We start from the raw sequence: 16,206 nt of genomic DNA on the forward strand, positions 1-16,206 counted from the left end.
CCCTCAAATCAACCCAAATCAACCGATCTTTCAGCCAAACAGCTTTAATATCGGCAGACTCAAGGAAGATGCTGTAGAATATCTTGCTGAAATTAATAAACGCCTTGCTGCTATTTCTCTCAATAAAGAATCGAAAACGGCAACGGAAGGGCAAGAAGCAAAAGGAATCAACATGATTAAGAAGGATTCCTTGCCACAAACATCTACTTCAAAAATTCTTCCAATAGCTCAATGGATAGACATGAAGAATCATTATTCTCAGCCATCTCCTTCTGACTTAGGATGGGATGATCTACATCATGAGAAATGGACATATGATGGTTAATCTCTCATTACTTGGAATATCGACATATATTCTGAAGCTCAAATGATGAACACATTTTAAGAAATGCTGTTAGCTGCCATGACCTACAGTGCCAGAAAATCAACATACGAAACAACTCAAATTCTAATATTAGGTTTCAATGGAAACCTAAGAAGTTGGTGGCATAATTTGCTAACGGAGCAAGATAAACAACGGATCTTAATTGCTACAAGAACAGTTGTCAAAACGGAGAACTCCTCTACTCCTATACAAGCTGAAGAACCAGATATGGTCAATCAATTACTCTATACGATGACCAAACACTTCATTGGAAGTACTCAAATTCATTTAAATCTTGCAACAGAAGCTCTCCTCGGATTAAAATGTCACAAGATGAGCCGATATAAGTGGTATAAAGACACCTTCATGGCACGTCTGTATACCCTGACAACATGTGGAGCTGATGTCTGGAAACAGAAATTTGTCGAAGGACTACCGCATTATATCTCCAAAAAATTCTATCAAACTATGACAACAAACTCTGTCAATCAACAAATAGATTGGGCAAATCTCACCTATGGAGATATTTCATCCACGGTTCAAATGATATGTGTTAGTCTCTGCACATAGAATAAGCACACAACGAAGGTGATCAAAGATTCCGACTACAGGAAAGAATTGGGCACCTTCTGCAAGCAGTATGGTCTGTCTCAAGGGTCGAAGGAAGAAAAGAATAAAAAGAAAAAATATTCTTCCAAGAAACTCTTTACAAGAAACAAACCTAAAGATCAAGAGCCTCCTCGAAGAAGAAAGCATTATTACAATAAGAGTACAGACAAGAAAAGATACTCCTTAAAGACTAATACGATTTGCTTCAAATGCAATCAAAAGGGTCACTATGCTAATCGTTGTCCCCTAAAGGATAGAATCAATGCTCTGACAATAGATGAAGAGACAAAGCAATCCCTCCTTTATGCCATAAAGACGGATAATGATACCTCATCTCAAACTGAATCCTCATCAGAAGAAGATTATATCAATATCCTAAGAGGAGAAGAATCTTCCTCTGAAGAAGAATTCTACTCTCAAAGTGAATCAAGCGATGACGAAGGAGCAATACCCTGCACAGGACGATGTGCTGGTAAATGTTCTGGCCATATTAATGTCATCACACAAGATCAAGAAACTCTTTTCGACCTCATCGAGCAGATCCCTGATGAAGAAGCAAAAATAACCTGCCTCCTCAAATTAAGGAAAAGTTTAGAAGAACAAATGCCCCAAAAGACGATTCAAAATCCGATCATGTATTCATATCAAGACATACTAAATCGAATCAAAGGCGAAACAATGTTGCCTGTTCAAGTCGAAGACCTTCACCATGAGGTAAGGATCCTTAAAAGAGAAGTTGCTGATAATAAGCAACGACTCATCCACCTTGAAAACGCATTTCAAGCATCTCAAATTCTAAGAGAAAACCCAGAAACCTCAACAAACGATTTTGAAAGAAAAATCGCGGGAAAAACACTATTGATAGAAGAAACGGGTAATATCAATAGTATCAGCAAAGTCCATAATAAAAAATGGATGTCAAAAATAGTCTTTAAGGTCAAAGACTTCCAACTCGAAGCTCTAGCACTTATTGATTCGGGAGCAGATCAAAACGTCATACAAGAAGGACTTGTCCCTTTTAAGTACTTCGAAAAAACAAAGGAATCATTATCTGGAGCTGGCGGAAATCCTCTCAACATCTAGTTCAAACTATCAAAAGTACACATTTGCAAGGGAGATGTGTGCTTGATCAATACGTTCATTTTGGTTAAAAACCTTAATGAAGGGATCATCTTGGGAACCCCATTCCTAACCCAATTATATCCTTTCCATGTTACTGATAAGGGTATAATCTCAAAGAAATTTGATAAAGAAATTACTTTTGAGTTCACTCATCCAGTAACTCCTAAGTATATTTCAAATATTGAAGAAGAAGTTCGTCAATTCATCAACAGAATCGCCAGAAAGGAAAGACAGATTGAGTTCCTTCAAGATGACATCAAAACTTGCAAAGTGGCTATTGAAATTCAGAAGCCATTGGTCCAATCAAAAATTCAGAACTTCCAGAAGCAACTCGAGAAGGAAGTTTGTTCAAATCTCCCAAATGCCTTTTGGGATCGAAAGAAACATATGGTAACATTACCATACGAAGACGGATTCAAAAAGGCCCAAATTCCTACAAAGGCTCGGCCCATTCAAATGAATAAAGATCTGGTCAAAGTCTGTAAGGACGAAATTACGGATCTTCTAAAAAGGGGATTAATAAGCCCATCCAAATGTCCGTGGTCATGCTCGGCCTTTTACGTCAACAACCAGGCCGAAAAAGAACGAGGCATCCCAAGGCTTGTTATCAATTACAAAACTCTGAACAAATTTCTCAAATGGATTAGGTACCCAATTCCTAATCGCCAAGACTTGCTAAATTACTTTAGCAAAGGTTTTCTCAAAATTCGACATGAAGTCTGGATTTTGGCAAATCCAGATACATCCTGCTGACAGTTACAAGACGACCTTGAATGTTCCATTTAGATAATTTCAGTGGAATGTCATGCCATTCGGACTAAAAAACACTCCATCCGAATTCCAAAAGATCATGAACGATGTCTTCAACCAATATCAAGAATTCACAATAGTTTACATTGATGATGTCTTGGTATTCTCAAACACGGTTGATCAGCATTTCTAACATCTAAGGGTGTTTCTTAATGCAATCAAAATCTAATGGTCTTGTGGTTTCCCAACCAAAGATCAAACTATTTCAAACAAGAGTAAGATTTATTGGTTATGAAATTAATCAGGGAATTATCAAGCCAATCCAACGGTCCTTGGAATTTGTTGATAAATATCCAGATGTGATTCAAGACAAAACCCAACTACAGGGATTTCTTGGTTGCGTAAATTATATCGGTGATTTCATCCGAGATCTTCGCTCAATTTGTCTGCCTTTGTATGACAGATTAAAAAAGAACAAAAAACCGTGGACGGATGAGCATACTCGGGCAGTCCCATTAATCAAATCTCTGACCAAAAGCATCACATGCTTATCTCTTGTAGATGAACAGGCCAAACTCATTATTGATACAGATGCATTCGATATTGGTTACGGAGGCATTCTCAAACAAGAACTTGACGGAAAAATCTCCATTGTCCGTTATCATTCGGGAGTATGGAATAGTGCACAAAAGAACTATTCCACAGTCAAAAAGGAAGTTCTAGCAATAGTACTCTCCATTCAAAAATTTCAAGGAGATCTTATCAACAAAGAATTCCTTGTTCGTATTGATTCAAAAGCAAGCAAATTCATCTTTGAAAAAGATGTCAAGAATCTTATCTCAAAGCAAATCTTTGCAAGATGGCAAGCAACCTTATCTTGCTTTAATTTCAAAATTGAGCCTATAAAAGGCAGTGAGAATTCACTTGCTAATTACCTCTCAAGAGAACATCTCTTGAAGACCATTTCCTCAGCCTTGAATTCTCTTTCAGATGCAACCGCCTCCTGGCCGGCAACGGCCACCGCCGCAAAACAAACAAAATAATCCACAGAGACCTCCTCAAACAGTAGCTCCTCCTCAGGAACTACACCTTCTAGGGAAAAACCCTCAGCTCAATCATCTGCACCGTCACCTATGAGTGCAGAAAATTACGCCATGGATTTACAATTTGAACAAGTATCCAGGCGACGTCAAGGTTCTGCTCAAAGAACATTAACTATTCAATCAGACTCTTCAAGTCTTCCCCCAATTCCTTCAACAGCATTGTTGCATCCCTCTGAGCCAACAACTCCAAATAAGCGTGCCGCTTCCCCGGCCGCTTCTTCCTCAAGGTCTGCAATTCTGAGGAATCCTTCCTCGTACTCTCAGATAGGTAGGCCAAAGGTATTCCAGCCTAGACCTCTAATTAATGGTTATTTCACCAAAACCATGATGGTTGATTTAACCATAGAACCAGAATTCGATGGACCCTCCGTCCACGAAGTCTGTACTCAAATATTTCCTCACGAGTTTAACTTCTTACCTGAGGATCTTTTAAAAACCAAGACCTTCTACGAGTACATTTTAGTTGACTCAAAATCAGCTGAAATTACCCACGTCCCAGACAAAAATGATCCCTCTAAGATCATTTACTCAAAGTTGAGGATTTTTCGTGTTCTCACTCCATCTTACTGGAAACAGGGGTTGTTTGTGTGAAGAAAATTCTCTCACCCTTTCAAACCACCATCATACAATTATCGTGACTACACAAAAGCATGGTATATTGTATTTTGGCTCCAAGCATATAACCATTCCTGGTTTGTGACATTTTGCAAACAAGCTTACAAAATGCACTTCCCAAATTGGTTTCAAAACTGGTGGATGTATTTTGGACTCTCCGAAGAAATATTTCCGGTAGAAGTTCAACGTTCATACCACCTTTTTCAACAAAGTATCTATTCGTCACCTCTTTCAAAGACGTTTAGATTTGCTTTGTATTTCCAAATTCCCTGGATCTTTTGCTGGAATTTCCAGCTAGGACCTTCGGGAAACTTCAAAGCCCTAAGTAAATCCCTCAGAATCAAATGGTGGGAAAAATTCAACTACTCCCATCTCGAAGTCAACAAAATCAACGATTGGTTTAAAGCCAACATTCACCTCCAAGATATGACTAGGCAAGAGGACGAAGCCTTTCTCCTCACCAAAAACGCAGTCATGTCAACCCTTGCCGGAGCAAGCATTCAACAGGAATTCAATTCTGTTGTCAATAACGTTGTTGTAAACCTTTCAGACGATAACGACGATTTACTAGAGGACGCTTCCCCAGCCTCCGTTAATGATGTCGATGATCTTGACTATGACCCATACGAAGGCCTCGACATCAACGACCCATTTTTGGACACACAACCATATTAGTCCAAAATGTGGTATTTCAAGTGTATTTCAAGTGTTTATGTATAATATTGTAAATTTATGTAAATTAATTTGTTTAAATTTTATCGCATTTATTTAGATGAGGTCTTTGTATTCCGACCTTATCCTTGCTTTAACAATCTTCAAAACATTATTTTCAAGTATTTATGCTCAATGCTTTAGCTTTAAACATAGAAATCATTGAAAACATAGTACCAAATTTTAGAATGTTTCATAAGATTTCTCAACAGATCATAAATACCATAAGCTATTGCTTACCAATTTCTAACTATACATCTATATCTATAACATAACATAGGCTAGGTTGTACAAAATTTGAAGCATGGTCAACAGTTTCAAATTTAAAACCTTTTTTCCATCGTTTAAAATGATCTAATTGATCGTGTTGACATGATCTAAACAATCACTTATCATAGCTAACACGATCGTTTAGCATAGTCAACATTATTGTTTAACATGGTCAACATGATCGTTAACTTTAAGGGACCGTTTGGGGGAAGGGTTGGGTTATGGGGGGTTAGGGTTATGATAAACCTAGTGTTAAGATAAACCTAGGATTATAATAAGATGTGTTTGGGGGAAGGGTTATGGAGGAAGTGTTATGATAAGATGTGTTTGGGGGAAGGGTTATGAAGGAAGTGTTATGATAATGTTGTGAAGAATGATTGAGGAAAAGTTGAAGAAGGGTTAAGAAGTGTTGAAGAAGGGTTTGAGGAAGGGTTAAGGAGTTAAAAACTAGGGTTATATAACCCTTCCCCCAAACGGGGGTTGGATTACATAACCCTAACCCCCCATAATCTAACCCTTCCCCCAAACGTCCCCTAAGGTTTTCAACAATCATTTACAATGGACAACACGATCGCTTATCATAATCAACGTGATCGTTTTTCATCATCAACACGATCATTTGCCATGGTCAACAAGATCGTTTAAATATTACGTTGTTATATTTAAAAAAAAAACATTTAAAATTTATATTAAAAATTCAAAAATTGATTGGAGGGGCACATGCTTGTTGTAGCCTAAACATTCACTACATTGTTTGAATTATTATTTAGTGCAAATGGTGGTACAACCAATAAATCCATAGGCAGAGTTTCAACATCAATAACAACGTCAGTCACACATCGCAAGTATCAGATGACACTCGGGCAGAAGTAGCAATAATGTTATCACATGCATGGATAAATAGTTCAGTTGCCAAAAAGATGAATTATGGATTGAAGATGACAGGGAGATATTAGTCGTTCTGAGATTGCTTTGAACCATTTGGTGAGACATACAAAATATAATTGGAGTTTGGGATAATTTGAGTTGGAAGGATAAGGTGGAATATCCAAAGGATAACTATTGGACGTGGATAATTAGAATTAAAGTTATGAGGTGAAAAATTCAAAGTATAGTTTGAATTACGAGTCGTTGTTATATGTCAAAAGATGTTTGTAGGTGTAATGTCCTTATTGAGAAAATTTGAAATTTTCCACTGGCTTTTTCTGAAAAAGAAAGGTTTCTTCTTTGAACTTTTACCTGCCTTGAAATGTAAAATCTTCCTTTTGGAAGAAACACATTTATATCGTTTGCATTATTGGTTGTTGTAACCAAGTAAAGGAAAAGCAGTGGAAAAGTTTGTTGTCATTACATGAACGTAAACAATTAAAAGAAAAGGTCATGTAATATATTTTAACTGACATGCTATTTGTATTATCTATTACCAAACTCGTGATTAGAAATTGGATTTATCAACTCGACTCTAATAACAGTACATTGTAAAATAATAATAATTTTAATAATAATAAATAAAGCACCCAACACTTTTCTTCTTTCCCATTTTTGCTTTCTCTTTCCTTTTCCTATAGACAATGGTCATCTTAACATTTGAATAATTTATAAAGACCAAAATCAAGTATTACCCAAATGTTAAGGACTTAATTGTTCAACTTTTAAACGTGGGGGACCATAACATAAGTTCTAAACTTCATGAAACAGAAATTTAATTTACTTAAAAGAATTATGCTAGGTTTTTAAAGGAATAAATCCATAATCTGTGATTCAACATGTTTTTTTTTTTTTTTTTTTTTTTATGTATAATTTTGAAATACATGACATTTCTTAAGTTTTTGACTCAATTGATGATTTAAGATGGTATCAGAGTAGGTAGTCTAGGAAAATCTTGTGTTCAAGCCGCTACATATATTTCAAGCCCACAAGTGAGAAAGATGTTAGATGATATGATAATAGAGATGGAGAATTCAAATTACAAATTGTTTAATCAAAGGATGTTGGAAAAAACCGTACGTTTCACATTACACTAAAAGAAATCTAGCCTTTAATGTCTGTTGGAAAAAATGAAAACAAAACTTTAATGTCGCTTTTTAAAAGACGGATGTTTAACATCGGTTTTAAACTGACATTAAAGAGGGAGCTTTAATATTGGTTTAAAATCGACATTAAACATCTGCATTTTCAAAAGCGACATTAAAACCATGGTTAATTTTTTTTAATTTTGTAAAAAATTAAGTATTTCTCTCTTACCTTACGCTTCTCATGCCACACAATTTCTTTCTCTCTTTGTCGATTTCTTCTTCTCTTCTCAATCTCATCTCACACTCTTCCCTCTCTTTTACAAACAACTACCACCACCACTACCATTGTCGTCCTTCGTGTCCAGTTCATGCCCAGTCTTCGTCAAATAGTCCTTTAGGCTAGTTTTTTTTACCGCCGTTGTGCTTGCCACACCATCAAGCAAGTTTTTTCCTTCAGCCACTGTGTCTGTGCCCAGCCCTCGCGTTGCACATCCGCGTCTCTCTCGCAAGATCATATCTGGTTTGCTCGTGGCCAGATGTATTACAGAAGCGTTGCGCATTGAATGCCTTGAATCAGACGCAAACCCTTTTCCATCTAAAAAGCCTTGAAACCACGTAGTGCATTCAATAATCAGGCTCACTCGGGTAGGGGATCTGAATTCGTACCTTAAGGATGTTGCTGCTACCATTGAAGAAGGTCTTGTTCTTCTTGTAGCTGTAGTCCGAGATGTTCAATTTCTTTTCATTCTTCTTGTTAATTCTTCTTGTATTTGTCGTTCGAGAGGTTCAATAGGTATTTATAATTTGATCTAGTTTTTCTTCTAGAAATCTTATAGAGATATGGATGGTGGTCGAGTTACATTTTGGGTTTTGATATTCTTCTTTTGGATTTGGTTATATTCTAGAAATCTCATTTGTACCTTTAGCTTGTTACCTTTATTCATTATGGATATCTCACCCTTTTAAATCACTGGATTCTCATTTCAAAATTCAAACATTAAAAAATATATAGTATTTTGAGTTTGAAAATGTATGTGATAGTATTTGTAATTATATAGAAGATTAGGATTTTTTAGGGAAGAAAAGGATGCAGCGGATGAAATGCAACTCAATATTAAAGATGAGTCCGATGAGTTCAGATCACCAACCAAGGAGGTTGCATTTATATGTAGTCTCACCGTGTTTAGTTTGTATGATTTTGATGTGATTGGTTTATGGTATTTTATTTTCTTTAAAATGTGTTCGTCATTATTATGTTTTACCAGGGTTAGTAAATGGTCCCATTTATTTTATTTTAACAAGTCTACTTTAGTTAATTCAGTATTAATTATTTGAAATTAGTTAAGGAATTGGTTCAGATTTTTTTTTCAAGGATGGTCCCAAAAGTGGTTAGGATTTATGCCTTGTATATTGGTAAATTCTTAAGTGAGAAAGTGTGTGGTTGTGAAGCCAGCATATAAACCTTTGATGGTAAGTTTTTCTTGGTGACTTTCCATAGAAAATAATAAGAAAAATTGATAGAAGAAATCTTCAAGTGGTTCGGGCTTGAGTTGAATATATCATCGTTATTGCAAAAATTAAGGGGGAGATATTTTGACCTTCCTACTTGTTATGATTATTATGTTATTACATAGTTAGTTCTGATGAATCAGTTTTAGAACAGCACGTTGAAAATTGTATAGTGTTGTTCCTTCAGTCATAACCATGTATTCAACATTTATTGTATTTACAATATATGCAATCTTCTATCATAGGCAAATAGCCCCCTAGACGTAGATGCGTATTGATTGAACTGGGTTAACAAATGTTGATGTGTTGTTTGTTTCCTCTTATGTTACTCTAGTTTCATTGACATAATTAGAGTATTTTTAGGAAATATTATTCTTCAAAATATTATTCTTATCTATTCTTTCCTTTTGTGTCTAATATGGTTATATATAGGACTGTAATCTTTGATTATTATAAACAAATTATCAATATTCTATACAAACTAACATGGTTTTAAAGCTTTAGGTTTCGATCTCTACCTCCATTTTCCGATCTGCCTTCGTCAATGACGACTAGCGATAGACGGAGGCAGACCTAAGTGTAAATCTACCACAACCATCTCTTTTTTTCCACTTGAAAAAAAAAACATGTGGTTTGTAACCCAAATTACTACTCCTCAAAACCTTTGTCTGCAACCCCCGGTCCTTGTTCGAAAACCATGTCTCTCGCAACCCAAAAATCCATGCCCTCCACTTGTAACCCACAATCCACCCTCCACATCTGCCGCCTGTTCCTTTGCAACCCACGTCCGTCACACAAAGCTTCATTCATCAGCCGTTGCCGCTCCCTCCAATCTTAGATCTATCTACCGCCCAACCCTCTTCTGTCCTCTACCTAACCCACAAGATCTCTACTGAAACCCTCTTCCATCCACCGGCGAACTCTCTCTGTTCTAGATCCGACCAAACCCCATACCCTATTTTCCAGATCTTCGTCTGCCTCCATCTTCATCACTCCAGTCAACGCCCTCTGCTCCAATGAAAATTTGCACGAAGCTAAGATCCGACGACGTTCCTTTCTTCTAATCTTCTGTCCCCAATCTTCCACTACCGATGATATTACCTTGCTCGGGTCTGGTGCTCAGGTTCCTTGCTCAATTCTACTTTATTCTGCTCTGATAACGAAGTCATATGTCCGCTTTCTTCAATTCGGCTTGGCCCCACATCTGTGAAACCCGTCTTCTTCGTTCGCAAAGCTCATCGCATCGCCCGTCTCGTCCGTTGCAAAACCTTTCTCTTTCGCTAGCCGCCCCCGCCAAACTTAGCCACTTAACATTTTTTATGTTCAATTTAGTCAGTTCATTGTTTTTGTTTGGTAAAAAAAGAATAGGCATTTGGTCTATTTTCAAATCAGTAGTTATTGGATTCCATTATAGATCTCTTTATGAGGATCTCTCCTACCCTGAAGTTCTTGTTTCATTCTTCGTAGGTTCTATTATAGATCTCTATATGAGGATCTATCTCTATCCCAGAAGTTCTTTGTTTTGTTCTTCATGGAATCTGTCTCTAGCCTAGAAGTTCTTTGTGTTTTTATTCTTCCTGGATTTTTTATTTTATCCTAGGTTTACTGTTTTGGTTAAGAAATTTTCTCAGCAAACTCAAGTTTGTGATAACCTTGAGTTTGAAGGAGGGAATTGACATAATTATCGTATTTTTAGGAAATATTATTCTTGGAAATATTATTCTTACATATTCTTTCCTTTTGTGTCTTTTAATATGGTTATATATAGGGTTGTAATATTTGATTATTAACAATGAATTATCAATGAAATATCAATATTCTATGCAAACTAACAGTGCACAACTATGGTTACAACTATTATATATAACTAAGAACCGTTTATTTCTCAATTGGTATCAGAGCGGGTTAACAATCGATCATTATAGACGACATTCATGAAGGAAACTCAACTATTAGGCCACCTCTTCTAGACGGAGGAAACTATGGAAATTGGAAAGCCTACATGGCTACGTTTCTTATGTATTTGGACATGAAATGCTGAAGAGCTATTATTGCAGGATGGGAGCATCCCACCGAAAAGGATGCAGCTGGAAAAGTAACCTAAAAATCTAAATTGAAGTGGACAAGCGAGGAAGATAATGCAACTATCGAAAATTCACGTGCATTAAATGCTTTGTTCAATGTTGTTGATCAAAATATATTCAAATTAATCAACACCTGCAAATCTACCAAAGAAGCTTGGTATATCCTGAAGGTGGCATATGAAGAAACCTCAAAAGTAAAAATGTCACATTTACAGATTTTGACCTATCGTTTCGAACCTCTTAAAGTGACAGAAGATGAGACAATTGTTGAATTCAATGTTCGAGTACTTGATATTGCCAATGAATCAGATGCGTAACGGGAAAAGATGTTTGACACAAAATTTGTTCAAAAAGTCCTGAGGTCTCTTTCACCCAAGTTCAACATGAAATTACTGCGATTGAAGAGGCAAATGACGTGTCAAAGATGAAATTGGATAAGCTATTTGGATCGTTACAAACACTTGAACTGCACTTTGGAGAAGGTAGGAGTAAAAGGAAAACTGGCATTGCTCTAACCTCTATGAAGGAAGAAGTGATAGAAGAGTCCAAGGTATCTGGTAATGAAGAATCCTTGGCTAAATCTATTGTGTTACTAACAAAACAGGTAGCCAAAATTAAGAGTCAGTTCCATAACCATGTGGGTGGTCAAAGGAGCAGTCGCGACTCCAGTTCGACACGTCACCCTAAAAGATCTAGTTCATTCTCCTCATTCAGACTGTATAGAAGAAAAGATCACGAACGGGACGAGAAGGACTACGGGTGTTCAAAGTTTGAAAAAAATAGTAAAGGGATTAGATGTCATGAGTTTGAGGGGTTTGTACACATTCAAACCGAATGCTCAACCTATCTCAAACGTAAGAAGAAAAGCCTAGTAGTGACGCTTTCAGATGACGATGACTATTCAGAAAGTGATGAAGAAGAAGTTAGAAGAGCGTTAATTAGTATCTCCACAACAAAAGAAGGTGCAATGGAAAATGTGAACGACCATCAGCAAAGATCAATTTCAAACGAACCTCTCTCCGAAAGCACACTGAAAAGAAAATGGGAGAAAGATCGAGTTACAATTGCACATCAGCAAGATAGGATACAGTACCTTATGAAAGAGAACCAAAGTTTTCTATTGCCAATAACCACATTTAAAGCTGAATTAAAAGAAGCAAGAAATCAGTTTGATGAGCTCTTAAAATCTATAAAAATGCTGACAAATGGAACTCATAAATTAGATGAATTGCTCGACCAAGGAAAAAAATGCAATGACAAAAGAGGATTGGGTTTTTCAGAAAGGAGGTCTGACAGAAATGAAAACAAAACTGTTGTTTGTTGGTGAGTCAAACAGTTATGACAACCAGGGAAACACTGTGAAACGAAATAGGATAGTAGGTATCCTCCCTCTAGTTAAGTCTACGAATAGACGAAAAAATGGATTTACTACTTCAGTGGAAAGATTGGTCTTATACGGCCATATTGTTATCATCTGTAAGATCTACTATATCAAAGATAAGTCGGTAATCACAACAAACATATAAACATGCGTAGGACAAAATGGAGACCTAAAGTCACTATGGAAAGTTGCAAGGTCGCCCTTACTTATGTTCACAATCCTAACTCTACTGATTTGTATTTTGATAGTAGGTGTTCCAGGCACATGACATGAAATGCATCATTCTTCTTGGATCTTAGTGACTGCAACGTAGGATCCATTATGTTTGGTGATAAAGGAAAAGGAATAATTATTGGAAAAGGAACTATAGACCACTCAATGTTACCTTACTTGTTTAATGTTTGATTGGTATAGGGACTGTCAACTAATTTGATCAACATCAATCAATTATGTGATCAAGGGTACTTTGTCAGTTTCAACAAAGACAGATGCAATGTAGTAGATAGTCAAAACAAGGTTATTCTCAGTGGAACAAGGTTTTCTGATAACTGTTATCACTGGAACTCTGAAGTGAATATATGTAATCTATAAAAAACTGAGGAAGCAAATTTGTGGCACAAGAGACTGGGCCACATCAGTGGATCATCTATCACCAAAGCTAATAATGCAGATGTCGTTCTAGGGCTTCCTACCTTGATGTTTGATGTGCAAGAATGTTGCTCTGACTGTCCTGCTAGAAAACAAATCAAGTTTTCACATAAATCTATGACTCACTCTACCACTACACGCACTTTAGAGCTTCTTCAGATAGATTTAATGGGATCGATGCAAGCTAAAAGCCTCAGGGGTAAGAGATATGCAATGGTTTGTATAGATTATTTTTTTCATTACACTTGGATAAAGTTTATTCGTGATAAAACTGAAACTTTCAAAGTTTGTCGTGCCTTGTGTTTACAACTCCAAAGAGAAAAGAATATTGGTATCATACATATACAAAGTGATCATGGTAGAGAGTTCAAAAATATAAATTTCACCAATTTTTATGAGGAAGGAATCTTTCATGAGTTCTCAACTGCATTGACTCCTCCGCAAAAATGGTGTGGTTGAACAAAGAAATCGAATGCTACAGGAAATGGCTCGTGCAATGATTCATGCTAAAGCTTTATCGATTCACTTCTGGGCAGAAGCTTTAATCACTGCATGTCATATACACTATTGGCTCACTCTTCAACATGGGACAACATGCACTTCATATGAACTATGGAAAGGGAGGAAGCCAAATGTTAAGTACTTCCACATTTTTGTCAACACTTGTTTTATCTCAAGTCATAGGGATCAACTTCGCAAGTGGGATTCAAAGTTCGACAGAAGAATCTTTCTGGGTTACTCAACCAACAGCCAAGCCTACAGAGTGTACAATCAATGTACTAAGACAGCAATGGAATCCATTAATGTTATTGTGGATGATCATAGCAAAATGTCCAATAGTAGTTTTGATGAAGAAGATGGACTTTTCTGGGTTAGGAAATCCCAAAATACCAAACCTTCTGTTTTAGCATATTCCTCTTTAATTGAAGATAGCTCGTCTTATCGACCTAGTGAAGATAGTGTAACTATTCCAACAGTTATCACCTTAGCTGATCATCTTGAAATCAGCTCTAGTGAATGTTCAATATTTGACTACCAACAGACAACAGAGCACTCTTCTCAAAATGATAATACTGATGTAACTAACTCTACTGAGTCCTCCATGCAAAAATTGGTACCCTCCACTCACATAGCTAAGAATCATCCTTCTAATGCCATTATTGGGGATGTTTGAAGTGGTATTATCGCGCGAAAGAAGGAAAGAAGAGATTATGCAAAAATGGTTGCAAATATGTGTTATACCTCCACCATGGAACCCACTACTGTCACTACTGCTCTCACTGATGAACACTGGATCTTGATAATGTAGGAAGAACTTCTGTAATTTGAGAGAAATCAAGTCTGGGATCTTGTTTCCAAACCACCTTATGCAAATATCATCGCAACCAAATGGATCTTCAAGAATAAAAGTAATGAACAAGGAAGAATGGTTAGCAACAAAGCTCGATTAGTTGCTCAGGGATATTCTCAAATTGAAGGTCTTAACTTTGGCGAGACATTTGCTCTAGTTGCTAGACTTGAAGCCATACGACTACTGTTGAGCTTTGCATGTTTTAGAAGATTCAAACTCTTTCAGATGGACGTGAAAAGTTCTTTTCTAAATGGATATTTGTTTGAAAAAGTTTATGTCACATAACCCAAAGGCTTTATTAATCGAGCATCTTGACCGTGTTTATAAATTACGAAAGACACTGTATGATCTTAAATAAGCACCCAGAGCGTGGTATGTGAGGCTCTCTACATATCTATTACAGCAAAGGTACAATAGAGGTGGTGTAGATCAAGCCATGTTTATTTATTGCCAAGGCTCTTAGTTTCTAATTGTCCAGATCGATGTCGATGACCTTATATTCGATGGTCCATCCTCAACATGTGTTGAGAATTTTTTCAATCAAATGAAGGCAAAATTTGAAATGAGTATGGTTACTGAACTTGCCTTCTTTCTAGAATTTCAAATTCGTTAAGGGGCGATAGGTATTTTCTTTTCTCAGAAGACATATGCTAGAAATCTGATCTCCAAATTTGGCATGGACAAGGTCAAAGCCAAATGCACACCAACAACTGCTCACCTTAAAATGACAAAGGATACCACTGGTGAAAAAGTTGATCCAAGTTTGTATCGAAGCATCATCAGTAGTCTAATCTATTTAACTATTAGCAGGCCAGATATTGCATTTGCTGTAGAAGTCTGTGCTCATTATCAGGCAGACCCTTTAACATTTTATCCTCAGAGTGCTAAGCACATCTTGAAATATATAACAGGAACGAATTATTATGGCCTTTTGTATACTTTTGATACAACTGTTGTTCTTGTAGGCTACTGTGATGCAGATTGGGTAGGGTGCTCGGATGATTGTAAGAGTATTTCTGGAGTTGTTTTTTCTTGGCAACAACTTAGTCGTCTGGTTCAACAAGAAATAGAACAATGTGTCTTTATCAACTTCAGAAGCTGAGTATATTTCTGGCAGTAGTAGTTGCTCGCAACTTCTCTAGATGAAACAAATGTTGAAAGAATATGGTATAGCTCAATCCTCCATTGTTCTCTATTGTGACAATATGAGTGACATAAACATCTCTAAAAATCCAATCTAACACAGTTATACCAAGCACATTGATATTCGTTACCATTTTATCTTCGACCTAGTTGAAGATAAGATCAATTGTTTGGAACATGTTCGAAGTTCTCTACAGCTACCAAATATATTTACCAAACCGTTAGATGCATCGGCCTTTGAAGGTTTAAGGGTTAGAATTGGTGTTTGTTAATGTCCAGAATAGCAATTAATGGGTTGGGGGTCTATTGATTCAAAAGAACCGTTTTATGTTATTATGCCCAATAGTTGTAATCCAAGCCCAATTTGGTTACTTCCCACTCAAGTCACAAATTTAAATCTTGTTGGATTTTGTGCCATCAGCCGTAAAACTCTTTGTATCCTGCGATCATCTCTGGTTAGTTGGAATCTCTTTCTTTTGCTTTATCTTTCATTCCTGCACATGTATAATTACGTGAGTTTTGCACACAATG

At 36.6% G+C, this 16,206-nt stretch overlaps 1 protein-coding gene across 1 annotated transcript; it reads left to right on the top strand.

Annotated features, from left to right (window-relative positions):
* The first annotated feature begins 15,208 nt into the window (after positions 1 to 15,208).
* On the top strand, positions 15,209 to 15,634 carry LOC127151187 (uncharacterized mitochondrial protein AtMg00240-like). Its single transcript, XM_051090610.1, has one exon. It carries the CDS (start codon positions 15,209 to 15,211, stop codon positions 15,632 to 15,634), a length of 426 nt encoding a protein of 141 aa, XP_050946567.1.
* The last annotated feature ends 572 nt before the right edge of the window (positions 15,635 to 16,206 follow it).

Source organism: Cucumis melo, chromosome 10 (assembly GCF_025177605.1).
Source record: "Cucumis melo cultivar AY chromosome 10, USDA_Cmelo_AY_1.0, whole genome shotgun sequence".
NCBI lineage: Eukaryota > Viridiplantae > Streptophyta > Magnoliopsida > Cucurbitales > Cucurbitaceae > Cucumis > Cucumis melo.

What these genes read in the sequence shown, in the direction of transcription:
- LOC127151187 (XM_051090610.1), top strand. Translation starts at nt 15,209, where the DNA reads ATGGACAAGGTCAAAGCCAAATGCACACCAACAACTGCTCACCTTAAA.